Below are 25406 nucleotides of genomic sequence, written 5' to 3' on the forward strand. Positions count from 1 at the left end.
ACACAATGTCCTGGTTTCCAGCCCTCTTTGCCAACTTCTGTCCCATCAGCTTTGGTTGTGAGGATATATAAAGCCAGCACAAATCCTTGGTGGGGCCACAGCAAGACACGAACTGAGTTAGAAGAATGGGAAGACTGGCCAGGAAAGGTAAAGATGCATTTGCAAACTAAATAGCTTGATATAGGCACTGCTTGTACTTACTTTGGTGTGTCTCTGTAAGGGTGAGTTCTCATCAGAAGTCCACCCTCTGCAAAATCTGATATAAATCCGTATGTTTTCTGCAGGTTAAACTTTCTGAATTACTTGTTTTCTTAATATTGTAAGAGCATTACAAGCATTATAAATAATTCCCAAATGGTTTTCAGAGAGGTAGCTAACACTTTCACCTTTTTATTTTATTTCAGCCTCCTCCATAACTTCCGTTCATTCCTCAGTTAATTTTAGCTCCTGTTTATCTGCTAGTTTTATACCAGTTGTAGGCCATTATATGCTCTTCAGCAGGCATAATATGGCTGCAAGCACCACTCTAGCTTACGGACTTGCCGGGGGTTTTCAAGGCTGAGCCTCCTTAGTTAGTGCTTTTAAATGCCCAGGCACCACACGAGAGCTATGCGTTGTTATTGCACGAAAGCTGCCAAACTTGGGACCGCAAGCCCGACCCAGGAGCAGATCCGCAGATCCGTGGCCGGGCTGGGGCCACGCCGCTCTGACCGAGCTGCTGCGGGTGCCCTCCTCTTCCAGGCATTGGCATGGCGAAGCTCCTCACCCTGAGCATCCTCCTGAGCCTCCTGGTCCCCGCTCACACCACCAGGTCACCCGACTGCGGGGGCATCCTCACCCCGTCAGGACTGAGCTATGGTAAGTCTGGACCCCGTACCTCCCCCGCCGTCAGCAGGGAGGGGAGGCAGCAGCATCTTTCAGTCCAGTGACAAAATACCAAACGCTGTCACCAAAAACTTATGCCATTAATCAGCTCGCTTTCATCATCCCCTTTCTATAGCTAGTAACAGGGATAGTTAGTAAGGGATAGAAGGGTGTCACCTGGGTGGATTTCAGTCTGTCCATCTCTGTGCATCAGACCACAAGCTCTAGAGAGTCTCATAAAATATCTGCCTTATTTTACAGTTGCTGAAGTTTCAAAGCCACATGCGGAGACAATCCTCAAGCAGGACCTAACGGCCCCGACAGTCCCAGACCTGTTTCTCGGCTCCCCAAAGCCCAGCGGGTGAGTCTGCGGCTCTGCCTTGCCCAGGCTTTGCCACCGTACCACCAGTTCATGCTGGCGTTTAGCCGGAGTGCTTTGAATATCATCACAAAAGGCATTTTGCCAGCAAAATCCTCCTGGAGACAACACAGCTGTTTGCCAGAGCGGTTTAGAAATGAGCTCCTGGCTCCTCCGTTGGGTTCTAAGGGCAGCGGCCCCAGTGCCACCCTCGGGGCACCGAATCATCCGTGCACTGTGCAGATCTCACGGACTTTGGGGGTTTGCCTGCTGTGAGAGCAGCCAGGGATTGCACATCAGTCTGTGCTGGTCTCCACCTTCATTTCTGCTCCAGCAGGAACCCAATTAACTCCGTCAAAGTCACCGAGCTGTCCCTGTCACTCATCCCCGACACCGGGCTGCGGCTGACCATCGATGTGGACCTTGGCATCACGCCCTCCCCGTGAGTGCCACGGCCGCGGGGCTGAAAGCAGCCCAAGCTCCCGGCCGGAGCGATGGGGCTGCATCCAGCACCTGCCGTCTGCCTGTGGGAGCAGGGGGGGGCCGAGGCAGCCCCCACGCTCCAGCCTCCGCCTCTCCTCCCCTGGCACAGCTCGACCACCAAGGTGATGAGACTGTCCATCCTGGCGGACCTCCACGTGGAAATGAACCCCGAAGGGAACCTGGAGCTGGTGACCTCTGCCTGCAAACCCACCGTGGAGGAGGTGCAGAGCACCGAGGAGATAGAAAGGTTGACCCCACCGTTTTCCTTGTTATAGGATCTGGGTAACGGGGGAAAAGAAGAAACTGAGGCACAAGCGTTTCTAGGCAGGAAGGTGGTATGATTAAAATCTGCTCACTGCCCTAAAAGCTTACAAAGGTTAACACAAAAACTTTATCTTCACGGGAGGGACTTTGTTCTGCTTGCAGGGTTGGTTTTCCCCCATTTTAAAAGAGTTTCATTCTCTCATAAGGGAGCAGATCTTTTAGTGTAGCAGGAACATTTTTATTGCAAGTCCAACGGCAATTCTTCAGTGTTTTAGGATTCTGAATGGTAATCATAGCTTAATAGATGATAGAAAATAACGGTAATACTGTCTCTGGATGCCTTTTGTGTCAGATAAAAGATGCTCACCTACCCTTGGCTGAGCTGGTTCTCGTCTAACTTCTTCCGTTCTGTTGTTTTCATCCAGCAAGTCCTCCAGTTCAGATGTGGACAAGGAGATTAACATCGATAAGGTAAGATAAAGTTTGTAAAGGCATGAGACAGAAGACAAAGTTGTATAGCTGTGTAAGAATTAGAGCACTTTAAGTCAACCTGGTGCTTTGCCAGGTCTCCCCCGCAGCCCTGCACGTGGGGCAAGGAGCAGCAGCCCCGTGGCCACCCAACGTGGGTGTCTCCTGGCTGCGGCACGGCTGGCCGGTGGGGACACCTGTGTCAGAGGTGTTCAGGGGATGCCCAATGCCAGCAGACCCCCCGTGTTCCTCTACCACCTCTCTTTTTTGTTCTTTATTCCATAGATTTGCCTGGAAGTCTCCAAATTGCTGCTTTTACCAAATGAACAGCTGATATCTCTGACAGGTAAGCACTTGGCTTTTAGTCCCGTTTCAGACTAAGGGTTTTGGGGCTCATTTTGGAGCAGGTCACGAGATGGGATGGGGTCCCACCTGGCAGCAGAAACCCAGCAGCATCGGCTCCACCGCCATCATCTCCACAGGGACCTGCTCCCCTGCCTCTTTCCCTGTCTCTTTACTCGGGGAAACCCAGACTCTCCCCAGCCCCAACCTGCCGTCACTGCTCCCCTCCTCTTTCTGAGCATCCCTCTGCTCGGTTTGCAGCTCAGTTCCCCATCACGCCAAGCTGCCAGGTCCAGTACCTGCCCCTGGCTGCACCCGTGTTCTCCAAGCAGGGAATCACCATATCCTTGCAAGTAAGTCCTCCCTTTCCAGCACTCACAGCCCAGCTCCAGGCTTTGGGAGAGCTGCTTCCTCCCAGTGCTACGTGCCCCAAGACACCTCAAACTTTTTCTTCTTGCCCGTGTCCCTGCAGACGACTTTCCAGGTGGCGGGGATGGCAATCCCCCTGCCAGTCAGCCCCGTGCCGTTCAGCATGCCCGAGCCAGTGAGCTCCAGCCCTTCCCACCTCACCCTGGCTTTCTCTGAGCACTTCTACACCAGCCTCTTCTTCGCCCTGGAAACAGCTGGAGCCTTCAACATGACCATCCTGGTGAGTAGAGCAAGCAAGCAAGGAAGGAGTAGAAAATACGCATTTGGAGGGACAGCCCTGCCCCACAAATGGTTTGGAGGAGCCGTGTGCCCTGCAAAGAAAGGAGAGTGTGTCTCCGAGCACCCATGGGATTCACAGCCCCTCGCCCCCAGGCTCCCAAAAATATTGCTGGTCTAGTGATGCATGGAGAATTTGCCACAAAAAGTAACCAGAACACTGCTCCTGGCACCTGCTGGTGTGCAGGAAGGCTCCTGCACATATCTGTGCATGGCACAGTGCTCACCACAGGGTCCACACAGCCATGCTGGACACGAGCCCCAAGCAGCTGTCAGTCAGATCACAACCTGTGTTTTGTCTTTCAGAGCCCACTGACCACCGCCACCGTAGCACAGAAGATTACTCAGGTTCGTTGCTGTCGGTCCAAGAGGCACGGCCCCAACTTGGGCAGTGCCCCCCAGCCGCCTGCCCACCACTCCGAGGGTGCAGGGGACAGCAGCCGTGCCCAGAAATAACCCCCCTCCCTCGGCAGATGGGCTCCCTCTTCCAGGAGGACCTACCGGTGATACTGCGAGCCGTGCTGAGGAGCTCACCTCAGGTGGTGCTGGAGGAAGGCAAGGCAGCCCTGAAGCTCTTCCTCACCACCCACATTGGGGCAGGATCACCAGCTTTCCAGAGCTTCCTGAGTGTGAACACGGTGAGTGTGCTCCGTAAGCGTGCCGAGCGTGTTTTGCAAATGTGCTCTGCGAGCATGGGGAGCGTGCTCAAGCTGCACATGGGCAATGCCCTTTGCTCCGAGACCCAGCCGGATTGCAGCCGTTGCAAGGGGCTGATTTAGCCTTTACCTGTCGCAGCACTCCTGGTCCCGAGCAGCGTTTGCCTCTGCTGCATAGAGCAGGTGGCAGCACACAGATGGGTTCATCGCATCCCACTGTTCAAAGCTGAAACGGGACCGTTTGCTCACTCTGATCCTGCCCTCTCTTTTCCCCTTGCAGGATATATCTGCAGGACTCCTCCTTAGCATCACTGACACAAGGATGACAATCTCCGCAGCGGTGATAGAGTAATGAACCCAGCCATGCTCCGCACCCTCGAAGGGGATGCGTCCCAGTCATAGCAGGGAAAAGAGAGGCAAAGTGGTCTGGGGAATTTCTTAGCTTTTATGGTTTGGGCACTGCAGAGGTAGCTCTATCCTGAAGGAAACAGTGAGACTCCGGTGACGTGGTTAGAGAGAAAGTGGAAATTGCACCCGTCCACCCTCTGCATTCAGCACAGCCATATACAGGCGACCGGCAGCAACACCGACCGCCTCTGCCTGTTCCTGCCGCACCATCGGCACCGCTGCCGGGGAAAGCACACGGTCAACCACCCCACCTGCAAACACAGCCTGCAGCTGGGGGAGCTGCAGCGTGCCCGGCCACGGCAGCGCCTGCGGCTGCCCACGGTTGCAGACCCTGGCCCCGCAGCATCCCGCGCCCCAGCCCACTCACCCCAGGGCAGCCTGCCCGCTTCAGCAGGGTCCCAAGAAAGCTGTTCAGTCTGGGTCCTGGGGGCCAAAACATCCTCAAGCCCTTGCTGCTGTGCCTGGGGGGGGGGGGGGGAATTAAGGCTCCAGCCATCTGCTCAGATGTGCCCAGGCACCAAGTTCACTGCTGGCTTGGCCCTGGACTCAGCCGTGCTGTTTGGGGGAACGTGAAAGTCACTGGTTATTACAAATTATTACAAGCAGCTCCTATGCTGCTCTTTGTTTTCCAGGGATATTGAGCTCAGCCTGGCTGCCTCCGACGTGGGTCCTGTGCCGGTAGGTGCCCCCAGTCATGCACCCCACAGGTGACCGACCAACGGCCACGTCCCCTCCTTGCACCGTGCTGCTGTGACTTGCTGAATGCAACAGCCTCTGCCTTAGCACTGTCCTCTAACAGCCTGGTCACCCTCAGTGGTACCAGCCAGCTTAGACTGCCCTAAACCACCCTGGGCAGCAGTTATCAGCAGGGAAATATTTACTTTGGGTGCTCGCTGCACCCTGCAGAAGGGAGATGCAGGTCCATGTGGGATGAGGAGAGGTGCAATGAGCATCAGGACCTCTCTCTTGCTGGTCCCTGCCCCTCTCCTGCTTTAGAGTCACGCCATAAGCGAGCTGACTGTGGATTTCCCTTTGGCAGGCTGCCTTACTGGAGGAGTTATTTTTGCCCACAATCCGTGAGGAGGTACCGGCTCAGATGAACGGTGAGGAGCCGACAGTTTTGCAGGGGTGCTGCCACACTGGGTGCACAGCGAGGACAAAGGCAGCACCCAGTTGGCAACTTTCCCTCTTTTTTTTCCTAGTGGTCCTGAGTGAAGGCATATTCCTGCCCCACGTCTCCAGCTTTACCTACACTGACATCAGCGTCGTGATTCACAAGGTAAGAAAGAAGACATTTAAATTGCTCCCTGCTATGTTTGATTTAAAGGGAACCCAGGACTAATGCTTACCTCCTGGCTCCAGAATAAATCAGAGCCTGCTCCTCTAGCCCTGTTAACCCGCAGAACCAAGTTTCATCGCTTTAAATAGGCATAGTTCCTCTCTAGCCCCACTGACACGAGCAGTAGATGTGTTGGAGGGGCCATTGGCCGGCGGAGAGCCCCGGGCAGGCTGACGTGAGCCACATGGGCACTTTGCTCAGCCCTCGTTCCTCCCCTCGCTTAGGACTATGTCTTGGTCCCCTGCAACCTCGAGCTACAGGCGAGGACTGGAGAGCAGACCACCATGGGCTGAAGTCTGGTGACCAGAATAAAACAGCAGCAAAATTGTTCTGTTGACTTAAGTCATGCTTTGTGTTTTGTCACTGCTTGAAATGCTGAAAATCTTCTTTCTTGCTCTACCAAAACAACGCTTTCTCAGATTTAGGATAACAGCATCATTGCACCAGTGGCTTTCTCTTCCAGTCCTGCTCTTGGTATTTTTGTTGCACAAAGAGGATGGAGTGTAACAATGTTCCATACTTTAATTAAACTTCTCTCTTTCATACTGCATTTTCTGGTATGACTATTGACTTTTTTCCCCCTCAACAATTTGTACCCAAAGACAGATGAATTTTGTCTTGCTAAGAACTGGTACCAGTACAGCTGTTCAGACCTTACATTTAATTAAGGGAGCATGAAAATTCCACTAATTTATAAGGATGCTAAGCAGCCCCCTGCCTCTCAGCTGCAGAATGACATGGCCCCTACCAACAAGAGATCTTTCATCTGCTTTTCCTCCATTTCTCGTGTTACTATGGGAACATTACGGCTGGTGGTTTTCCCTGGGTCAGAAAGAAGAGGAAAAGAAAAAAAAAAAAAAAAGCAGTCTGCACAATGGTTTCTAATTTTAGACTTGAAGGCAGTTATATTTTCAAAACTATTCTTCTGACAAAGCTCATCACAGAGAAGATGCTGAATGAAACGTGACTGCACACATACAGACAGTGCCACACGCCGGCTCGGCACATGCCCGCCCAAGGGCACCAACGGCTGCATTTGTCGATATTGAACGCTCTCTCCTACTGACCAAACGCGCCTCTGCACTCAAGAGCTTGTTCAGGAAACTACAAGGGGGGGCGGAAAACCCACAACAGACTTGAGTGTCCAAAATGGAAGGGTGGGCTGGTAACAGAGCTCCGAAAGCCGCTCGAGTCGCTCCATCGCTGGGGGCTGTTGGCAGCTGCCTCCGGACGGGTGAGGGCATCGCTGTGCCGATGCCCAGGAAGAGCACCCTTACTGCTGACTCTGCAGCTCTCATGTGAGCTCTGCAATGGTGATGCCCTTGAAACCATATTAATTGTATATACATCTGCTTTCATTTGCAACAGCTATACGCTTCATTTCTAGCCTCTAGAGCTGCTGAAAAGCACTTCAAAACCTCATATTTCAGAGACTCAGAAAAAGGAGAGCAAACAAAACAAGCCAAGTTGATTTACTATAAGGAGTAAAAAACCCTGAAGGTTTATATGCCCAGCTCAGGGACCTGACTAATGGTTTTAATGCCCAAAGTTGGCAATAGCGGGAACTGCTCCTAATAAAAGTTTCCTGGTAGCGCTGCAACCATTATTCTTTGACTAATATATCTTAAACCAGTTTTCCAAAAGGAATAAGCTACAGTAGTAAAAAGATGTATTCATCCACCAGTGGATATTCTGGCTTTAGATTTTAGAGCATGGCTCTGCATCTCTAGCATAGGGTTGGGGTGACAGGAGCTGCACACCCTGACTCCCAGCCGCACACATCCTACCTAGGACCAGCTGCAGGCTTGAAGGCAGAGCTGGCTTACGCTGGAGAACTGGGGTCTTCTGCTGCTCCCTCCTGTCACCCGATTTACTGAGCCCCCCCAGCACAGCTGCATCCACAAGAGACAGCCAGTGTTGTCCCCAGCAGTCATTTTGGATTCACCTGGAAAAAGAAATGCTGAAAAAAGTGTTTGTATTAGTGTCCTTGGCATAAACAAAATCCATCACTTTCCTTGGCAGTATCCCAGGGTCCCACAGGAAGAGCCGCCTGGTGAGACACGGCTTCCCTTGCTGGAGGCACATGGAGCGGGACGTGACAGCCGGACAGTTCAAACGCTGGAGAAACAGAGATGAGCCCCTTCGCCAGCCCCTGTGGAGCAGCAGAGGGATGAAGCTTTACCAGGACATTGCTGGAACAAGGGCTGGAGAGCCCGAAGTCCCACGCATAGCCCGGGTAGAGCAGCCAGCCCATCGCACCCCACTCCTGCTGCTCACCCATAAAAAGACTTTCTAGCATGTCAGGGTGCTGGCATGCTGGAAAATGACTATTTAGTGGGTTTTCCACTGTGGACAGGATTGTCCCAGTTCTTATGAATTCTGATTTGCAGTTTGCTGCTCTGGATTTACTCCTGAGCCCACGAGCAATTCAGAGCACTAGATTTACAAGTTGCAGAAGTAACAAGTTACACCAAGGAGATGCTGCCTTTTCCTTTTGAAAAGGTTCCTCTGCTCCTTCCTGCCCAGCCCTGTGCAATAAACGGCATGACGGAGGCCAGGCCCCGGGAGGAAAAGCCGTTTCCATATGCACAAGAAGACTTTTCCACTTCTCCGCCATCCCAGGCTCACACAGCCCCTGCCCTAGCTCTGCGAGACCATGAGCTCCCCAGTTACACACTTCCCACTGTCTTTTCTTTCTCAAGTCAAACAGACCCCTGGGACAGTGACTGATCACAGATTACTCTGTAGCATGCCAGCAAAATTAATCCCCTCCAGCAAACCAGAATGCACACAGAAGTGCTGGCCAAAAGAGTGCACAAAAAAGGTGCTAAACTTTACTTACTGTACAGAAGGTGTTTGCTCAGGAACCAGAACAAAACCTTGTACAAACAAAGCCTGTTATGCCAACCTGCGGGCAAAAAGGATTGATGGAGAAGCCAAGCCCAATCAGTCCAGTAACCCCGAGGTGGCCCAAAGCAAGCTGCAAGCACTCCGGCTGTGCGGCTGCCAGCGCAGGTCAGCGGGGCTGCTCATCCTGCCCCCCGGGGAACGGGGTCACACAGCCCCCCGAAACCCCGCTCTGCCAGCACCGCGGGCGTACCGGCGTCAGAGAGCACGAGCAGCAGGGGCTGAAGCTCCCAGCTCATGAGCACGGTCCAACAGCCCACGGTGTTCCCTCTTGTTCACTCCACGCTTCGCAGAAACTCCTCACCCGTGCGGTTTAGCTGGTGCCAGGGCAGCCGCAGCACGTTGCTTGAGCGGGGAGTCCCATCACCACACAGGAGCATCATTTCTGCCTGGGGACAGGGCAAGGTCCGTGTTACCAGCAGTCGAATGGCCTTTGGAGAGCATGGTCCCACCAGCACCATCAGCCTGCACAGGGCTGGGAACCAAAGGAGCCATTCAGACTAGCCAAAACACTGGTCTTCGGTGTTACCGTGTACTTCAACCCGCCCAAAGCCCCTCTGCTGTGACACAAGACATGCCAGCCCATGCCGTGACAGTGTGCAACACCCAGTTTGTCATTTGGCACAGCACAGGAGAGCTCTGGGTGGTTTGCATGAACTGGGACTGCCGACAGGTCCAGCACGTCCTCTGCTGCGTTCAGTGATTCCTCTGCAACACCTCACTGTGATGCTGGAAATTAATGCAACAACCAAGGACTTTGGCCCGGCAGATATAGCACTATTCTTACCTTTAGGCAGAAACGTAGAACAGGATATTGCCCCTCTCCATTACCTGATAGGCGCTAGACTTCTTCCACGCATCACCCATGCTTTAGCAGTGACATACCACCGTTAGCTTTGGGGACACTAGCAACAAATAACACACTAGTAATAACATCTAGTGCTGGAGAAAACAGGTGTTTGAGAGGCCATTTAAGAGCTCAGATTTATTTATTTTTTACCCAGAATCATTTGTTTTTCTGCAATAAAAAATGCCTGAATTCTTTTCCCTGTGACAGGCAGAGACCAACTGACTGTTACATCAGTTTAAGCAGATGTGGACTACTGCAGGCAGATGGGTGTGCTCCAGTGTTATCATACTTCTCAGTTATCTGGTAATGAAGTTTTCCCTTCAGGTTCTATTAGGAAATGCTTTATGACCTTTGGAAATTCGATTTCATTCTGATTTCTGCTTGTGGGTTAGCATTTGGCCAGTAGGTTACCTGGCCAGGAGCAGCCACTGAAAATCCAAGTGTTTTTTTCCTCAGGAGGTTTCAGTGGAAAAAGTTTTCCAACTGAAAACCAAAATATCAGTTGTCACAAAGGAACCAGATCCCATAGCTGGAAGCAGGACGGATACCTGCCCTGAGAAGCATCAGAAACCAGAACCTCATTCCAAGCACTAAGAAAGTAGGAATCTTTATTAAGAGAGTTACATGACAAATGTATCCTGAGCTCCCACTCAGCACTTCATGCCCTTCTGAACGTGGATGGTGACATTGACTTAGAAAGCCATAAGCAATTTTTTCATTATATCAAGAACAATTTTCCCTCAGAACAAAGTTAACAATTCCACTGCAGCATCACATGCAACTGCTATAACTGTGACCCCAAAATCATGCTAATTCCTCTAAATAAATATTTGTACACAGAGCTGCCTAACGGGTTTTGGCTTATGCAAGTATCTTAGTACTCACACAAACCAATTAACTTTAAATTGTCTTAAATGTTATCAAGAATCTTGAATCAAGTTTAGAAAAGAAAAGTAGATAATGCCATTCTTGATGTTCCATCCCCGCTGGTCTGTCTTCCTCTTTCTCTGCCCAGAAAGACCTCTCCGTGCCTTGTACTCCCCAGCTCACACCAGAACCACCAGCAGGCCCTGAAGAAGTGCAAGGAGCGACAAATCCACGTTATTTCCCGACTTCGAGGGATGCTGGTTCACAACAGCTTGTTAGCAACACACAGTGAACATAAAACCCTCTTGCAAAAATCCTTATGACAAATTTGTAATAAGGGGGGCACAGTACCCTTTGGGAAGTGTCGGAGAATATCCCGGCTCCTCTGGGACATCTCCAGGATGCACAGGGCTGGAATTTGGTGCAATTCAAGACACTTTGAATGGTGCCACTCGAAAGTTCTTGCCAGACCCCCTGGACGCACATCAGAGCTGCTCACAGAGAGTTCTCCAGAAAGGAAAGGCAGCCTGAATGGGGGAACCAGGACCTACCCCAGAGGGACTGAACATTGCTCATTGCGTACTTCGTTCGATAATGCTCATGGGCACGAAGTACTTGGGCAGCATTTTCTGAGCTGAAGGAGGTCAGACAGAGCAACCCTTTCTGGCCTTTCAAGGCTTAAAATCTATGGCTCTTGCACACTAAACCACCACTGGCAGGGTCCTGTTACAGGACCCAGCTGCTAGAAACAGTCCCAGTGACCTGCACCGGTGCCTTGCAGGAAGAAATAGCCCTTCCAAACACTTACCGCTAATATCTGAATATCCACCTTTATTAAGGGAATGCCCAGAACATTTGGCAGAGGGATCCCGATGCCCAGAGCACCTGCAGGGGACAGACAGGTCCTTACACACCGCCGGAGGGGTGAGCCCAACTCCCACCCCACGACAAAGCTGCTCCCGGGGAGGGTGAAGGGAGCAGAGCTACTCAAGAGGCACGGACTGCAGCACCACCGCACGCGATGCCTTTTGGTTTTCCTTACGTTCTCTGCCACTAACTGTTGCCAGGACCCTTAGGACTGAAGCTGGGGTAGATGGTGTAAGAATAAGGTTGGGACTTTTAACTACAGCCTCAAAATGGGGACTGCAGACCTTTAGTTGCTCCAACTCTCCTGCTACAGCTTTCAATCGTGCACACATACCCATCTCCCCTCCTCAGTCAAAGCACTCCCAATGTTACAGCTATCCCGGTCACCTTACCATTGATAAGAGGCAATAAGGTTTCCGCCAGCAGACTGCTGCAGTGTGGCTTCAAGTTTGAGATCTGAACCAGAGAAGGAATAAGCACGTGAGCAGTGCTGCCAGACAGATGACAGCGGCAAGCACAGCCCAGCGCTGCGGCTGGAAGACAGCCAGTCCTTGGGACTGGAAATCACTTCCCACTGACACAGCAAAAGAACAAACAGTCCCTCTTTTCTTTAAAGCGAATCTACTTTTCTTCCTCGATTTGTATTTGGTACTTCCTTTGGGAAACCTTCTACCAGGTAAAACTCCTGCTGGAGCTCTGTGTAAGCTTTGCCCAAGCAGGGGTGAATAAACAAACAGAATTCAGGCTTTATATTTGCATTATTAGAAAAGGCAGAAGAAAAAAAAAGAAAAAAGCAGCAAAAGAAGAATTGCTATGACCTACAAAGTAGAGCAGCTAACAGCAAAGACCATCAAGCAGATGTAATCCATCACAGCCAGGACACGTTACAGCATCACACAGCGACCGCGTGTGTCCGTCCTTCCCCAAAGCCACAGGGCACAGCGCTTGGCCGCTCTGCCCACCTAGGAGAGCCTAGACTGGTACAAGAGACTTACGTTACTGATGCCAACATCAGAGGACTCCAAGGAGAGGGAAGTGCTGCAGGGAAAGGAAAGCAAACAGCACGTCAGATGCCAAGGCACTGGCCAGAGCTCACAGATCCCTATTGTGAGACCGCTGCCACCTTCTAGTGCAGCATTACTCAGCCCATGGGCAAGGGATCCCTGCAAGGCATCCATAAAGGGGTCACAATATTGTAACACAAGAAGCAGGCACTGCCACACTTGCAAGAGAGAAAAGAAAATAGGAAAATAAAAGCTTCACTTAATTTTTATTTGCTTGTAAATGAAACAGCACTGCAACAGGGCACACACCAGCTCCTGGCTTCCCTTTCCCTCTCCCGTGCCCAGGTAGTTATTCATCTTAGGAAAAGGAGTCAGCTCCTGTTTAGCTGAGAGCAGAGCTTCTAGAAAAAGCATCCAGGCTGGATTTGAAGATCATGAGCTCTAAAGAATTTGCTACAGCTCCTAATCTATCATTGCAATCACACATCTCCATAGCTAAAACGTATGCTTTATTTCCACTTTGAATTTCTCTTTTCTACTTCTATTGAATCTTGTTATATCTTTGTCTATTGAATTAAAAGCCCTGTGATGCATTTCTGTTCTCTATATTGCTGCATACAAGCTATGCCAATGTTGCTTCTCAATCTAGCTCTTTGACAAGCTAAATGGCTTGAAATCCTCAAACCTTACACTATAAGGAATGCTTTCCAACCTTTAATCATACCTTGACTGGCATTAATGACAGTACTTTCCTTTACTCCTTTATCACTCATGTCCAATATCAGACATCTCAAACTACTGCCCAGGATGAAAGTCAAGCTGACAGTCTTATAATTATTCAGGTTACCTCATTTCTCCTTGTTATAAAACTGACACAAGACTTTTCTGCCAGTCTCCTAAAACTTTCCCACTGCTGTAATGTTTCCTGAAAGTCAGCAATACCTGTCCACCTCATGCCATCAGCCAGGTACAAAATTCTCAGATTCAGGAAAGGAAATGTCTGTTTTACAGGCATTGAAAAACATTTCAAGTCAGCGGCTCCGGAGCTAACGTTGCAATGCGGAGAATGTCACCAGCCTGTAAAAGGGCAGCACTGCCCGGCTTTGTCACAGCCAGGTTTGTGCAACGCTCCTGTCCCATCTGCCATAGTTCCAGCAGCTCCAGCAGTGCTGTGTCACCGAGGGACACACTGTTACAGCACTCAGAGCATCCCTGATGAATTGCAGCCCTTCCTGCTGTCCTGCTCTCTTCTGGCCACTGCTTCCCAGAAAACTCAACCTGTACCCTGAGCTCCGGGAAAGCCGGAGTTTCCCAGCACGGCTGAACACCCAGGGCTGTCTCAGGGGAGCGAGCAGGCTGGGGCGTTGCAGCGGGTTTTGCTTCGAGCACCCCTGCGCAGCTGCTGCGGGGACAGCCTACCTGCCCAGGGACAACCCCAGCACCAGTCTGCCTCCAGCCATCGACACGTGGGTGTTTAGACCAAGGTCCTGCAAGCAGACAGGGAGAGGATCAGCCCGTGGAGACGTCCCCATCCCAGCTGCCAGTCACTCGGCTGGCTGCACGCTTCACCAGTTTGAGGTCTTTACATCCACACTTACAGCCTTCAGCAGCAGGAGGTTGAGGATGGGTCCATCTAAGTGCTTGATGAACACCTGAATCATGACCGAAAGCTCGACAGTGGCTTTGTTTTCTTCCAAGAGGATGAGCGGGTTCCCAAACAACGTCAGCTTAATGCTCAGCGGACTGGTCCCATGGCAGGAAGGGCACTGTGGGAATCAGGGATGCATGGATGTGGCTACCCACAGCCCACGCACTGGCCAGGCAGGGGACCGGCAGTCCGCTGGTGGACTCTCACAGCCCCTTAATTCTGTAGGGCCTCCCCCAAGGTCACACAGACCTTGGACAAGCTAAATTTACAGAGCAAATAGGTCTGGCAGCACAGGTCGGCACTCCTTGCTGCAGGCAGTAAGGGGCTGAGGAAGCAAAGGTGGACATGAAGGGGGCTGTGGCCGTAAGAAGGTGCCCGTGATGCCCAGAAAACGGGAGATGCCAGACATTTATCAGCTCTTTCTGTCAATGGCTGTCAGCTGCGAGAGAAGGTGTTCCCCTGCTTAGGGAGCGGGAGAAGGTTGGCTACAGCTGATGGCACACAGGAGAGCGGGCACCGTGCAGAGGCTGCCGAGGGCTGGGCACAAACCTCTGGTCCCTTCACCCGCTCCCCTCGGCCGGTCGAGCAGCAGGGCACCCTCAGGCTATGCTGACACGGCTCAGCTGCCGTGCGTGCTCAGCACGGCCAAGAGGGGAGCAGAAGACTGGAGACTTTGGCAGCAGCACGCTGGCACATCCAGGTGCATCACTTGGATAGCCTCGGACCTGGCGAGGTTTACACAAACCCTCGCGCCAGCAAAAGTTACTCACCCCAGCAGGAACGAGGGTTGTGATGGCTTCTTGCAGACGGCTGGCACCGGAGAACTGTTGGAACAAAAGTGCAAGCAGCCCTGATGAGCACTACAGCCGATTTCAGCAACACCCGTCCTGCTGGGGCCACCCCTCTCCCACTTGTGTCCCTGTTCCCAGACAATTTGTTCGCACACCTGGGGCCAGTCCCCCAGCATTCATTCACTCACTGTCCTCAGTGAAGCCCCAGGCAGCTCAGTCCCACGCAGACCTATATTACGGCAGCACACCGAGCCCTCTGCCTTCTCCATTGCTCCCCAGCTGCCTGGGCAATTCCTAGCTAGTCGTTAAGGTGAGAGCAACCAGCAACAGAAGGAAAAGTAACCCAGAGGCTTTCAACATTTGTCAGTGTGTAGACTGCTAATATTTCCCAGTAGAATTACAGATTGGAAGTACAGAAAATGCATACGCCTAGAGAATTGCATTGCATATACGAAGTTGCTTTTCTCAGTGACGTTTTGCAGATTCCTTGAAATGGATTACGGACCTCCAGGAGTCCATGGCATAACCAGTGCACAACTGGTTTCAACAGGTATCCCTTGGGGTGCCCATACAGAAAAAAGAACAGCTGATTGTTGCACGTGCTATTATAGCTTTCCAAAAAGAGTGGTAAGGAGGCAACTCTGGGGCTTGAGCATCTGCAAGTGAGCACATGCATACGCAGGCCCCAGAGCGGCTGCATGCCGAGAGCCAGCAGAGGCTGTGCGTGCCGTGAATCCGTGCGCAGCAGCTCCCTGAGCTGAGCTAAGGTCAGGCTGATGCCCGTCCCTTGCCACCTCCCCTGGCATGAAATACAGGTGCTGCTACACTCACGACTTCTGGCGTGCAGGTGAAGGTCTGCGGCGGTATCTGGATCAGGAGGGACAGGACTGCATTGAGAAAGCTCTGGCGCAGTCCCAAGACCAGAAGCTTGTCCAGCAGCGGAGGCAAAGCAGAGGGGGATGAGTCATGGGGGATGATGCTGCCTCCCACCTGCTTCACCGCACCCTGCAAAGAGAGGTGACATGGATGTTAAACTGATCCTTCAAAGCCACGAGGCATGCCCAGATCCTCGAGACAGAGAGTGCAGGGTCTGTGCCAGCTGAAACAGCCCTCCCCTCGCCAGCAGCTTAGGGAAAGCGTTGGACTCGGAGCAATTCCCTCTATATTTAACGGATGAAAGGAGCTGATAAAGGCCAGAGTGTGTAACTGAGGCCTTCTTAGCTAATAACAGACTTTGTCCAAATCACATTTCACTGCTTCAGTTCACCCTTGAGATTTCACTCCAAGAGCAAACGAGCGGTGAAGGTGCTGCCAGCCCGACGGTCCCAGCCCTGCCTGCCTTCCCTCCAGTGCCCAGCCAGGCGTGAGCCATCCTCGGACTCTACAACAAACTTGCACTGATACCATCTACTTGCTAAGGAGACTAACTCTGTCTAGGGGTGGTGGGGGCAAAGGCTAATCCCGATGAAGTACCTGCACTAAAGCAAGAGCAGCAGCGCTGATCGTACAGACTGCAGTGTTTGTTATTAGCCCTTGCTATTCTTCATCACTTATGTCCCATTGCTTCTCACTAGCCACTTTCTTTTCTTTGAGCTCTCCTGGTTGAAAGTACTGTTTGGTTTTTGCTGTTTTGTTCTTTTCCCACTGAGACAGAAGTAAAAAATACAGCCATTAGCTTGGTAGCATTCACCTACCACAGACACTGAATAGTGAAGGCAAAAAGCAGTAACAGCCAGCCTGCAGGCAGGGTGAGGGAGGGGATGAAAACTGCTTGACCCAACGGTTATAAACAGCAGACATGCAGTTTCAGGCAGTCTCAGGATACGTTTGCAAACAAAGCAAAAGAGGTCTTGAAGAAAAGTACACGCAGTCACTTAGTAGTGATTTGGATAAGGATCTAAATATTTAGCTAGCATTTCCAGAACAAGTCATTAGCCCAGCTCCTCCACGTGATTGTACTGGAAGAAGACAACGGCTCCCACGGGATGAAGTGAGCAGTCTGAAAGGCACCACGCTGCAGTCACGCTCGCAGGGTCCCGTCACCCAGTGTTAACTTACATCTAAGTCCAACCCAAGGAACAAGCCAGACGTAAACGGGAGGCTGGCCAGCTGGTAGTGAATCGTTCCTGCCGTACCGACTGGGATCACCGCTTCATGGAGAAAAAAAGATCATTACAAGATCAGGAAATAAGCAGCAACACAAACTCCTCTCCTGACCCTGCAGGCCACCAGCCAGACCTCACACCCACAACCAGGTCCCAAGCATGCACTTCTGTGCGATGTTCGCTGCTACTCAAAATGGCCAAAACATCCCCAAATTCAGCTTTGTGGGTTCTGCCTTTAGAATATAGCCCATAAAGAGCATCAAAGATAAAAAGCTAAATCCAAGGGTGACGTATAAAAATGGCGTAAGGAGGACCAAGGTACAGGCAGTTCACTTGGACTGCTGGGGTGTGAATTCAAGGTTCAGTAACAATCCTGCAGAAGTGCAGCTCCTCCCTGATGCACTTAAGGACTAGTCGTGGGAAAGTCCCACCGCGGGACTGCAGGGAACACGGGAAAGCAGCACCTCATCCTCCATAAGAAACGCACCGTTGAGAGTGCCCAGGAGCTGGATGTTCACAAGGTTGACGACAATATCGACTACTGGACACAGCTGCAACACAAAGCAGAAGTGCAACCGCTCAACCCTCCTCGCCACCCCTCTGCAGGGAGCCGTCACCCTACAGCCTGATCAGACCCACTCCTTTTAATCTAAATCCCCAGGGAAAAAGTGCTGCGTGGCATCAGGCAGCAGCTGGGATGCTGTGAAGGACTTGGGGGCAGCGGAGCATTCCTGGAGCTGTGGTACTACACCAAAGGGGACTGCTTTGATCTGGGGAATATTTCAGGCATCCCCTGCAGGCAGAAACACGCTGGCAGCAGCCAGGCTGGCCACGGGCATCCTTGCCAAGCAGCGCATACTAGTGACATGGGAAAGCGACACAGAAAGATGATGCAGCTTGCTGTGACCTCGTAACATGTTGTTCCTGATATTTCTGCATTTCAGCTATGACAGGAGGGCAATCTTCAGGCTTACCAAACCGGGCAAAGTTGCTGTCAGCTGGTTAAGCACTATCTCGTTTACTGAGAGGGACAGTAAGCTGGAAAGGAAAGAAAAAGAATTTCCGATCACTACAAACACAGCTCCAGGACAGGAGACCAAACGTTCTCCAGCCTTCATTTTACACACTACTATACCCTTAGCCACCCCTCAGGGACACTGCTGCAGCTACTACTGGCAAGAGCAGGAGCTGTGCAGAAGGCAGGGAGGGCAAGGAGCTGCTCCCCTCCACCAAGGGGAGAATTGGGCTAATTTCTGAGAATTGAAGGCTTCAGCACTTGGGGTGCACAGACACCATTGCATGAAAGGAGTGAGCCTCTCGCAGTGTAACCCGAGTTTGGTTGTCTCCCTCTGGTATTTAAATCACTGCTGTAGTTAAGGGAAAGTGGAGCTGTTATGAAATACCTCCATGTTAGTTATGGGAAACAAACAATTTACATGTGGAATAACAAGAGAAGAAATGTGCGGTGTAACATTTCAGCACTGCTGCTAAATAGATCACTCTGGGACGCATGCTGCCTGCAGGCAGCGCAGAGCCATTTACTTTTGATAATCAATATATTTCTGGACTATTGGGTTAGAACATGCAGCAGCACACTCGGCGAGCCACAGACAGCAGGAATGCATAATGCATCTCATTATTTATGCCGAAGCTCTGCCTATAGACCCATCTGAGGAACTGCCATGAAGTCAATCACGTACATCCACGCTCCCCCTTATCCCACAGGGAGCTCACTTCCTGCAAACCATCGCTTTAATCCTGCTAAAACTTAAAATATGACCCCCAGAGTGGGTGAACTGTGTTCTTCTATTCACTTACATAGTCTCTTTCAAACCAGCTGCTGCACTGATTGAAATATAATGTATAATGCAAAAATTAATTAGGAGAAATTCAATGAACCCGAAAAGTGAGTAATTCAAAAGCAATAAAAGAAAATATTTCCCATGATCAATTTACTGTTGCATTCATCAATACATAAAGTCAGTAAATTCTTTCTGCCAAGAATTTAATAAGGCTGAGTAAGAGATGGGACATTTGCATGGAATTACACACACCCACAGTGGCCAGACCGAAAGTCTTTCTGTGACAGCAGCCAAAGGCAGAGTATAAAACCAGGGCAAACAACGGTCCTGTTCTCCTAGAACACTCCCTGCCCTATTATTTCTACCCTTTGGGTATCAATTCAGTAGCTAAGTCTAAAGAAAGTGCATTGGAAGAAGTACCAAACCTCATACTTCAGATCTTAAAATTTCCACAGGAAAACAGGGCAAATTAACCCTCATCTTCCAACAACCAAATTTTTTGCCGGTTCCACTGAAGCAACTGTCTTTGGCAATGGGAAAGAAATTACTTCCCTAAGGCCTGGCTCTGTATCAGCTTAGCACCGTCTGTGTTCTGGCAGACTGTCTAGATCATTGGATAAAGAGAACAGCATTGCATGCAATGGAAAACATAAATGAAAACATAAATCCACAGGCACTTACCCAGAAAGGAGCTTGACCTTTATGGCACCAAGAATGCAGAGGCAGTCTTCAATGACAACCTGGACTGTGCCTGATTCAAAATTCGTGCATTTAATGTTTGCAGTAATGTTCACATCCACTAAGATATCAATTAGTTCTGAAAGAAGGCCAACCAAGCTGAAAAAAAGTAAATGGGATTGAACAGATCTCATGTCTCAACCTCTAACCAGAGAAACTCAGCAAAGCCAGTAGCAACAAACTGCACCTCCATCTCCTGCAATTCATTACAAATACCACAAGCCATCTTTTGGTGCCTATTCTGCTCTGTGACTTTATTATAGGTAAGAAACACCTAGAAGTCCATAAAAGATGCAAAACATTGCACAATAGGAAGCCTGTGGGTAGGGGTTTCCCTTAACAGCCACTATGAAACACCCCACTCACCAGTTGCCACTGAGCTCCAGCTTTGCGGCGATGGTCAGCTGGACCCCGATTCCTGGCAGTAGCACCACTGACAGCCTGGGGAGCCGAACCTTGACAAGGTGCAGGCTGCAAACAACAGCAAAAGCTGGCGCAAATTAAAAGCATCTTCTAACAGCTGAGCAGCTGTACCCACTGAGGAACCTACAGCGCCCACATCACCACGGCCACCTCCAGCTGGAGACTCGAGTATTATAAGCACAAGTATTGTAAGCAAGAGATACCAGCTCCAGGATGAGAGACAGGGTCTGCAGCTGAAACCCAAAAGAAGGCAACCAGAATCAGATTAGGGTAGAAACCAACTTTACAGAGCAGTCGGCTTTTTCCCTCTGTGGCCCCTTCCTCCCTCTCTCAGGGCTGCCGAGCATCAGAGCCGTCATTCTGCATCTGCATCCACAACCTGCAGCGCACTTCACCATCCACCTTGCTACCGCACAGAAAACTGTTATCGGGTCAGAATTTCAGTATCAAAATAAAGAAGATAACTACTTGGGCCAATCATGCCAACTGCAGCTCAGCTTTTGTCGCTTCAGAATTGACGGTGAAGGTGCACTCACAGAGAAGCCCTTGCTCTCCACTTACCCAGTGATGCTGGTAGGAGAGTTCAGCAGACCCCCTTCACCCATGATGTTTGGGAGCACAAGGCCCTGCAGGTGCTGCTGGAGAAGCCCGTTCTGAAGTATGGCATCCGAGAGAACTGGAAAACATCTCTGCGTGAGGACCAGCACTTGCAGCCGTGACCTCTCTCCACTCAGTCAGATCTGTCCTGGCAAAGGTGTCACACAACAAAGCCCCACCGCTCCCCAAAACTCCTTATAAAGTCATTAGCTGTCTCAGTGCAGTCAAATCACACAGGGGATGATATTTTACAATGTGCACTAAACCGAAGCTGCCGTTAGTGAATTAACCCGGAGGGATAGCAGTGGAGAGCATCCCAGACCTCCGACTTCAAGATTATAGTACAGTTGTGCACTACCAGAAATGACAGCAACCCCACTCAGTGGTTGTGCTTCAACTCACAGCTTGCTTCCCATTTGTAAAGGGGTTTTGTTTGGGTTTTTGTTTTTGTTTTTTTTTAATAGGAGCAACTTGAAACAAGCCTCTTTTTTTTGCTGGAGCATTACAAATGTAAACACTGCTGCTAAACTTCACAGCAGTGGTTTGCCAAACATCAGCTGCTCCAATATGGAGATGAGAAACTAAGACAAAATGAGGGAATAATCCAGATCTAGCCCTGAAATTCTGTATGGCTCTTTGGTGCTGAAACGTGTCCCAGTTCTGGAGCAGAGAGATTTCCCTGACCCATGAACCCAGTGATGGCTGTCAGAAGCTCTGAGCAAAGTCTGCAGCCCTACGGAACTATAAAATAGAGATGAAGACACTCAGGAGGTTTTACTCCACATCACGGTCCCACATAGCTTTCAGAACAAACATAACCCATGTTTTCTAGTTACCGTTCTGCATTGCCCCTGGACTGACGGCACAGGACAGACCGGACAAGACTTCTTGAGAGGGTGAGAGGAGGCCACAGAAAAAGATGATTCCAAAAAGCTTCAACATCGTCATCTCCAGAAGACTCCCCTGCTGCAAGGGAGACATCAGAGTGAAAAGTGGGGGAACAGGCTCTAAGAAGAGATCCCAGTGTCTTTATGAGGAAAGAGGTCAAGTGAGAAATCCCTCCTCTACTCTTTATCAAGCTCAAGACTGCTCGAGCCTGGGGCAGCAGGACCTTGTTCACATCCACACACGTGGACAGACTCCAAGCGTGGATCAATAAAAGCCCTTTCCTGGTTCTTTGTGACTGTCCCAAAATATTCTACGTGTTCACACACAAGAAAGCCAAACTGCTTTTCCCCTGAACCGATGTTTAAGCAGTCATTATTTCTGTGTCCCTTAGAGGAAATGTTATACATGTTTTGGTAGGGGTCTTTGCCAAGGGAAGCACCTGAGGATTATTCCCATTCTTTCTAACTTTCAAAAGCAATAAACTAAAGCTCAAGTGATAAAAATAAGCTAGATATAAAGTTATAATTTAATAATTATTAACACAAATTTACTTATGAAATGCCAGACATAGGCACATGATTAGGAGCTTGGTGCACAGCAAAATCTCAAACTAAAGAGGCCAAGCATTAGGCACACGATGCGCGCCCTTCCAGAGCTATAAGGCAATAACACTGCTACCACGCGAGTCTCCCTGCCACCACGCAGCCTTCACCAGCCGAGGCTTTGATGCATAGATGATGTTATTACCTGCATCAGCTGCAGCCAGCTGGGAAGGGCTCTCAGGTCTGCTTGGGCTCTTCTGGAAGCCGTCAAGACTCAGCGTCGTCCTCCCTTTTTTTCCTGCAACTGAGATGGAAGAAGTTGCCCTTATATAAAAACTGCAGCCAACCAGACACACCTTTTCCTCACAACCTCCACGTCTCATGAGCAGGCATCCCTCTATACTCTTGCTCTTTGCAAGCAACACCCAGCTGCCACCTCCCTTGATTTATACGAGGTAACGTCACCGCTGACTTGACCGGTTGCCGTTTCCCTTTGCGGCCTGGATCACTCGGATGCCACTTTTTCCCCCCCTAGTCTATCTCAAAAAAGATACCCTGTAATGGTGGCCCCAGTGGGGATCCCCATGCTTTGAGGAAGCCAATTTTTTTAGGAAATCGTGAGAATTACTGAAGCATCTAAATCTGACAGGAGACCAATGAGGCTGCCTATACAGGAAGGCAGTGCACGGAACACATGGGCATGGATTCAAGGAGGCTTATAGTAGGAAACAATCTGCTTTTCCCAATCCCTGAGGAGTTGTGAGACTTATAATGCTCATCCCTGTTTCAAATGCAGCACTGGAAAAATATTTTCTTGACAAAAAGCAACGTGGAGAGGTTGCAGAAACCTGATAAATGTTGGCTTTGTTAAGACCAAGCTTCAAATTTATTTCAGTCATATCTGTAAAGAGTGTCACAAATTGACGGTAAAAAATGAAGTTGTATTGAAATGTATAAAGCCAACAATAAATATAATTTTGAATAAGCAACGCTTATGCTAGCTGAATGAGCTGGGGGCAGCAGAAATGCTTATTTCAAAGGAAAAATCTCATCCCTCAGCGGACACCTTGGCTGGGCTTCACGGAAGTTTCCATTGTGCAGGGCCCTGGGAAGATCTTATCTGGGGACTTTGTTCAGGTCTGGTCACCCATGTTCAAGAGGGACGGACTCAGACAGAAACCGGGCAGCAAAGGGCTGCCGCGATGACTGGGAAACCGGAGAGTGGCCAGCGCGCTCGGCCTCATGGAACAAAGACGAGCAGAGATACGATCATTCTCCACAAACACAGGAGAGGGAGAGGAGAGGACGGAAGAGCTGCTCAGGCTCAGGGACAATGTTGGCACAGGAACAAACACAAGCCAATATGTTCAGGTTGAAGTTAAGAGAAAGCTGCTACTACCACAGCGAGTTTTGGGCTAGCTTTCTCATGGGAATACAGAAGGCAGCAAAAATAGTCTTAGGATGCTCTTCAATACCACACAAGGTGGTTTTCTGCGGTAACGGCAAAGTGCTTTCACCAAGCAGGAAGGTCCTTCAGCACGTGCTTCCAAGGGCTCAGACTCAACGAAGCATCCCATCACAGAAACACTGTATGAGCTCTTGTTTTGTTTAACACACACTCAGTCTGGACTGCATTTGGTGTGCTGGTGACAGTCTAGTCCCAAAACCAGGGAATGAAGTTAGCCCCTCTGAGAAGGCTGGAGCAGCAGAGCAAAGTCAAAACCATCTCCCTCAGAAGATGCAGCCCTGCTGAGATCACGACTGCAGTGCTTGGTCAGCAGGGAAAAAGACATGGAGCAACACTACAGCCCACCCCCAGGCCCTTCATGGGGTGCAAAGTGCAGAGCCACGCAAGCGGGGTCCCTCCTGCAGCTGACCTCCCGGCAGCGGATCCCTCGCCAGCACATCCCGGTGCCTGCATCCCATCACTGGCTCTAGTCCTGCTTTCCGCATTTTCTCCCCAGGTGTCTCAGGGTGATTTACACTTACTGTTTTTATTGCTGACTCTGCTGCTTGCCCCAGTGTGCTTTTACTGCCTGGGACAATCTATCTGCGTTTCTTCTTTTTTGTTCCCTTTCAAAGAGCCTCATCCAAATGCACAAGGCCGAGCGGTCATCATGAACATCCACAGTGAAGCGTTCAGGAGACTGCTCCAGCCTCGTACACACTACAGGAATATCACTGCTGGCACAAGTCAGCTACTGAGCACGTACAAAAGCAGATTTCCAAATGGTTTCAGACATGCCACCATGTGTGCAACAAAAACCCGAGTCGTTGTATATGCACAACACGACTGCACACTCAAATCAGATAATCTCGCAGTTCAATGACAAGAGGCAGACATCTGTGTTTGTACCTGACACACATGTATTGTACCAACAGCAGCGAGCAGAAGCTGTAAGGAAAGCAGCACATTTTATACACTGCTGTAGATATTTCTTCTTGCTGTGCGAGTTTTTCTTATTCAGTCATATCCTTTGCCTCCCTCTCACGCGCCTATATTTCATTCTCTCCTTGCAGCAGTGATTTAGATATCACTTACCAGGAGGCTGAATTCAGTTCTGCAGTGACAAGGGAATATATATTAAAATGAAGCATTGCAAGAAATGCTAGAAGAGATTATCACAACACAAATGCTGGAAAGTGGAAGGGCTTATGGAAAGACTAACACACGCAGAGGAAAGACGCTCCGGAGCAGCTTCTGGCATTCCGAACTGCCCCGAGCTTGTGGCTCAGAAAGATGGCAGGTTAAACAGCAACAGGAACTTTAGAAGACTAATACTAAAGTAAATAAATATTATAATTTATTAAATATGATTAAATTCACTGATATTTTTTCTCTAATGTTCAGAACCATAGAAGCCTAGGGAAAACTTAGGAGAATTACATACATCCCAAAAGAAAATGTTAAGCAACATTAAAGAACAAAGAAAATCAGAATTTCTCCACCACAGTTTGAAGACCACCACCACATTTTTAAGATAAATGGTGGTTTTGAGACATTCCAGAAGTTTGCAGGCTACAGGAACACAAAATTTCTTCACTGTTATGTGCCGGGGCAGGGGGCGGGGAGAAGAGTAACCTCAGCCTGTAAAACTTCATTAGTGGGCAAATAGTAACTCCCTATGAAGAATACACATAAACTGAATCCTGTCTCTTGAGGTGAAAAACCTAAATCTGATAGCATGAATTACACCCTGTGATGGAGCTGCCTTGTACAAATATGCAGCCTGTTCTCTTGCAGGGACATTTCCTAGAAGTAACTGCTTCCAGATGGATGCTGTGAACATTAATGAAACTGCTCAGTTCAAATGTCGATGAAAAGTAACTTCCCTGATGTCAGCAAAAAGAAGCCAGCTCAAGAGAAAGGAGAAAGCACTCAGGTAGGAAAATGACACAGCAAACCTCAAACTAAATTAGGCTGCTAGAACAAAAACTGGAAAAGGAAGGGGAAAAAATGAAATCAGTTCTAAACACTGACTGCACCTGG

General features: G+C 49.9%; 2 protein-coding genes across 3 annotated transcripts; one reads left to right on the forward strand and one right to left on the reverse strand.

Moving 5' to 3' along the window:
- The first annotated feature begins 749 nt into the window (after nucleotides 1-749).
- On the forward strand, nucleotides 750-6268 carry BPIFB2 (BPI fold containing family B member 2). Its single transcript, XM_052784596.1, has 15 exons — nucleotides 750-858; nucleotides 1126-1225; nucleotides 1560-1664; nucleotides 1815-1952; nucleotides 2395-2440; nucleotides 2723-2783; nucleotides 3041-3132; nucleotides 3252-3428; nucleotides 3791-3832; nucleotides 3958-4122; nucleotides 4421-4488; nucleotides 5181-5226; nucleotides 5588-5651; nucleotides 5751-5827; nucleotides 6112-6268. The coding sequence occupies exons 1-15, from the start codon at nucleotides 750-752 to the stop codon at nucleotides 6178-6180; spliced, it is 1359 nt and encodes a 452-aa protein (XP_052640556.1). The 3' UTR covers nucleotides 6181-6268.
- Nucleotides 6269-7342: 1074 nt separating this feature from the next.
- On the reverse strand, nucleotides 7343-22212 carry LOC128139990 (BPI fold-containing family B member 4-like). Of its 2 annotated transcripts, none has more exons than XM_052783237.1 (16): nucleotides 22122-22212; nucleotides 21323-21452; nucleotides 20451-20565; nucleotides 19833-19937; nucleotides 19410-19565; nucleotides 17901-17964; nucleotides 17414-17477; nucleotides 16880-16971; nucleotides 15653-15826; nucleotides 14801-14854; nucleotides 13981-14148; nucleotides 13802-13869; nucleotides 12374-12416; nucleotides 11771-11834; nucleotides 11320-11396; nucleotides 7343-9183 (listed from the first exon to the last, which is right to left on the reverse strand). In XM_052783237.1, exons 1-16 carry the CDS (start codon nucleotides 22125-22127, stop codon nucleotides 9070-9072), a joined length of 1494 nt encoding a protein of 497 aa, XP_052639197.1. In that variant the 5' UTR covers nucleotides 22128-22212; the 3' UTR covers nucleotides 7343-9069. The 2 variants fall into 2 exon arrangements, with proteins under 2 accessions (XP_052639197.1, XP_052639207.1); XM_052783247.1 differs by lacking the exon at nucleotides 7343-9183 and adding an exon at nucleotides 10572-10714.
- Nucleotides 22213-25406: the final 3194 nt, after the last annotated feature.

This window comes from Harpia harpyja, chromosome 1 (assembly GCF_026419915.1).
Source record: "Harpia harpyja isolate bHarHar1 chromosome 1, bHarHar1 primary haplotype, whole genome shotgun sequence".
Classification (NCBI taxonomy): domain Eukaryota; kingdom Metazoa; phylum Chordata; class Aves; order Accipitriformes; family Accipitridae; genus Harpia; species Harpia harpyja.

Coding starts and splice junctions, on each gene's coding strand:
- LOC128139990 (XM_052783237.1), bottom strand. Junction 19,566..19,832: donor CTGGAGCTCAGTGGCAACTG/GTGAGTGGGGTG, acceptor ACTTTTTTTCAG/CTTGGTTGGCCTTCTTTCAG. Junction 11,397..11,770: donor CTTATTGCCTCTTATCAATG/GTAAGGTGACCG, acceptor TGTCCCCTGCAG/GTGCTCTGGGCATCGGGATC.
- BPIFB2 (XM_052784596.1), top strand. CDS start 750: ATGGCGAAGCTCCTCACCCTGAGCATCCTCCTGAGCCTCCTGGTCCCC. Junction 4,489..5,180: donor ATCTCCGCAGCGGTGATAGA/GTAATGAACCCA, acceptor TTTGTTTTCCAG/GGATATTGAGCTCAGCCTGG. Junction 5,227..5,587: donor CCGACGTGGGTCCTGTGCCG/GTAGGTGCCCCC, acceptor TCCCTTTGGCAG/GCTGCCTTACTGGAGGAGTT.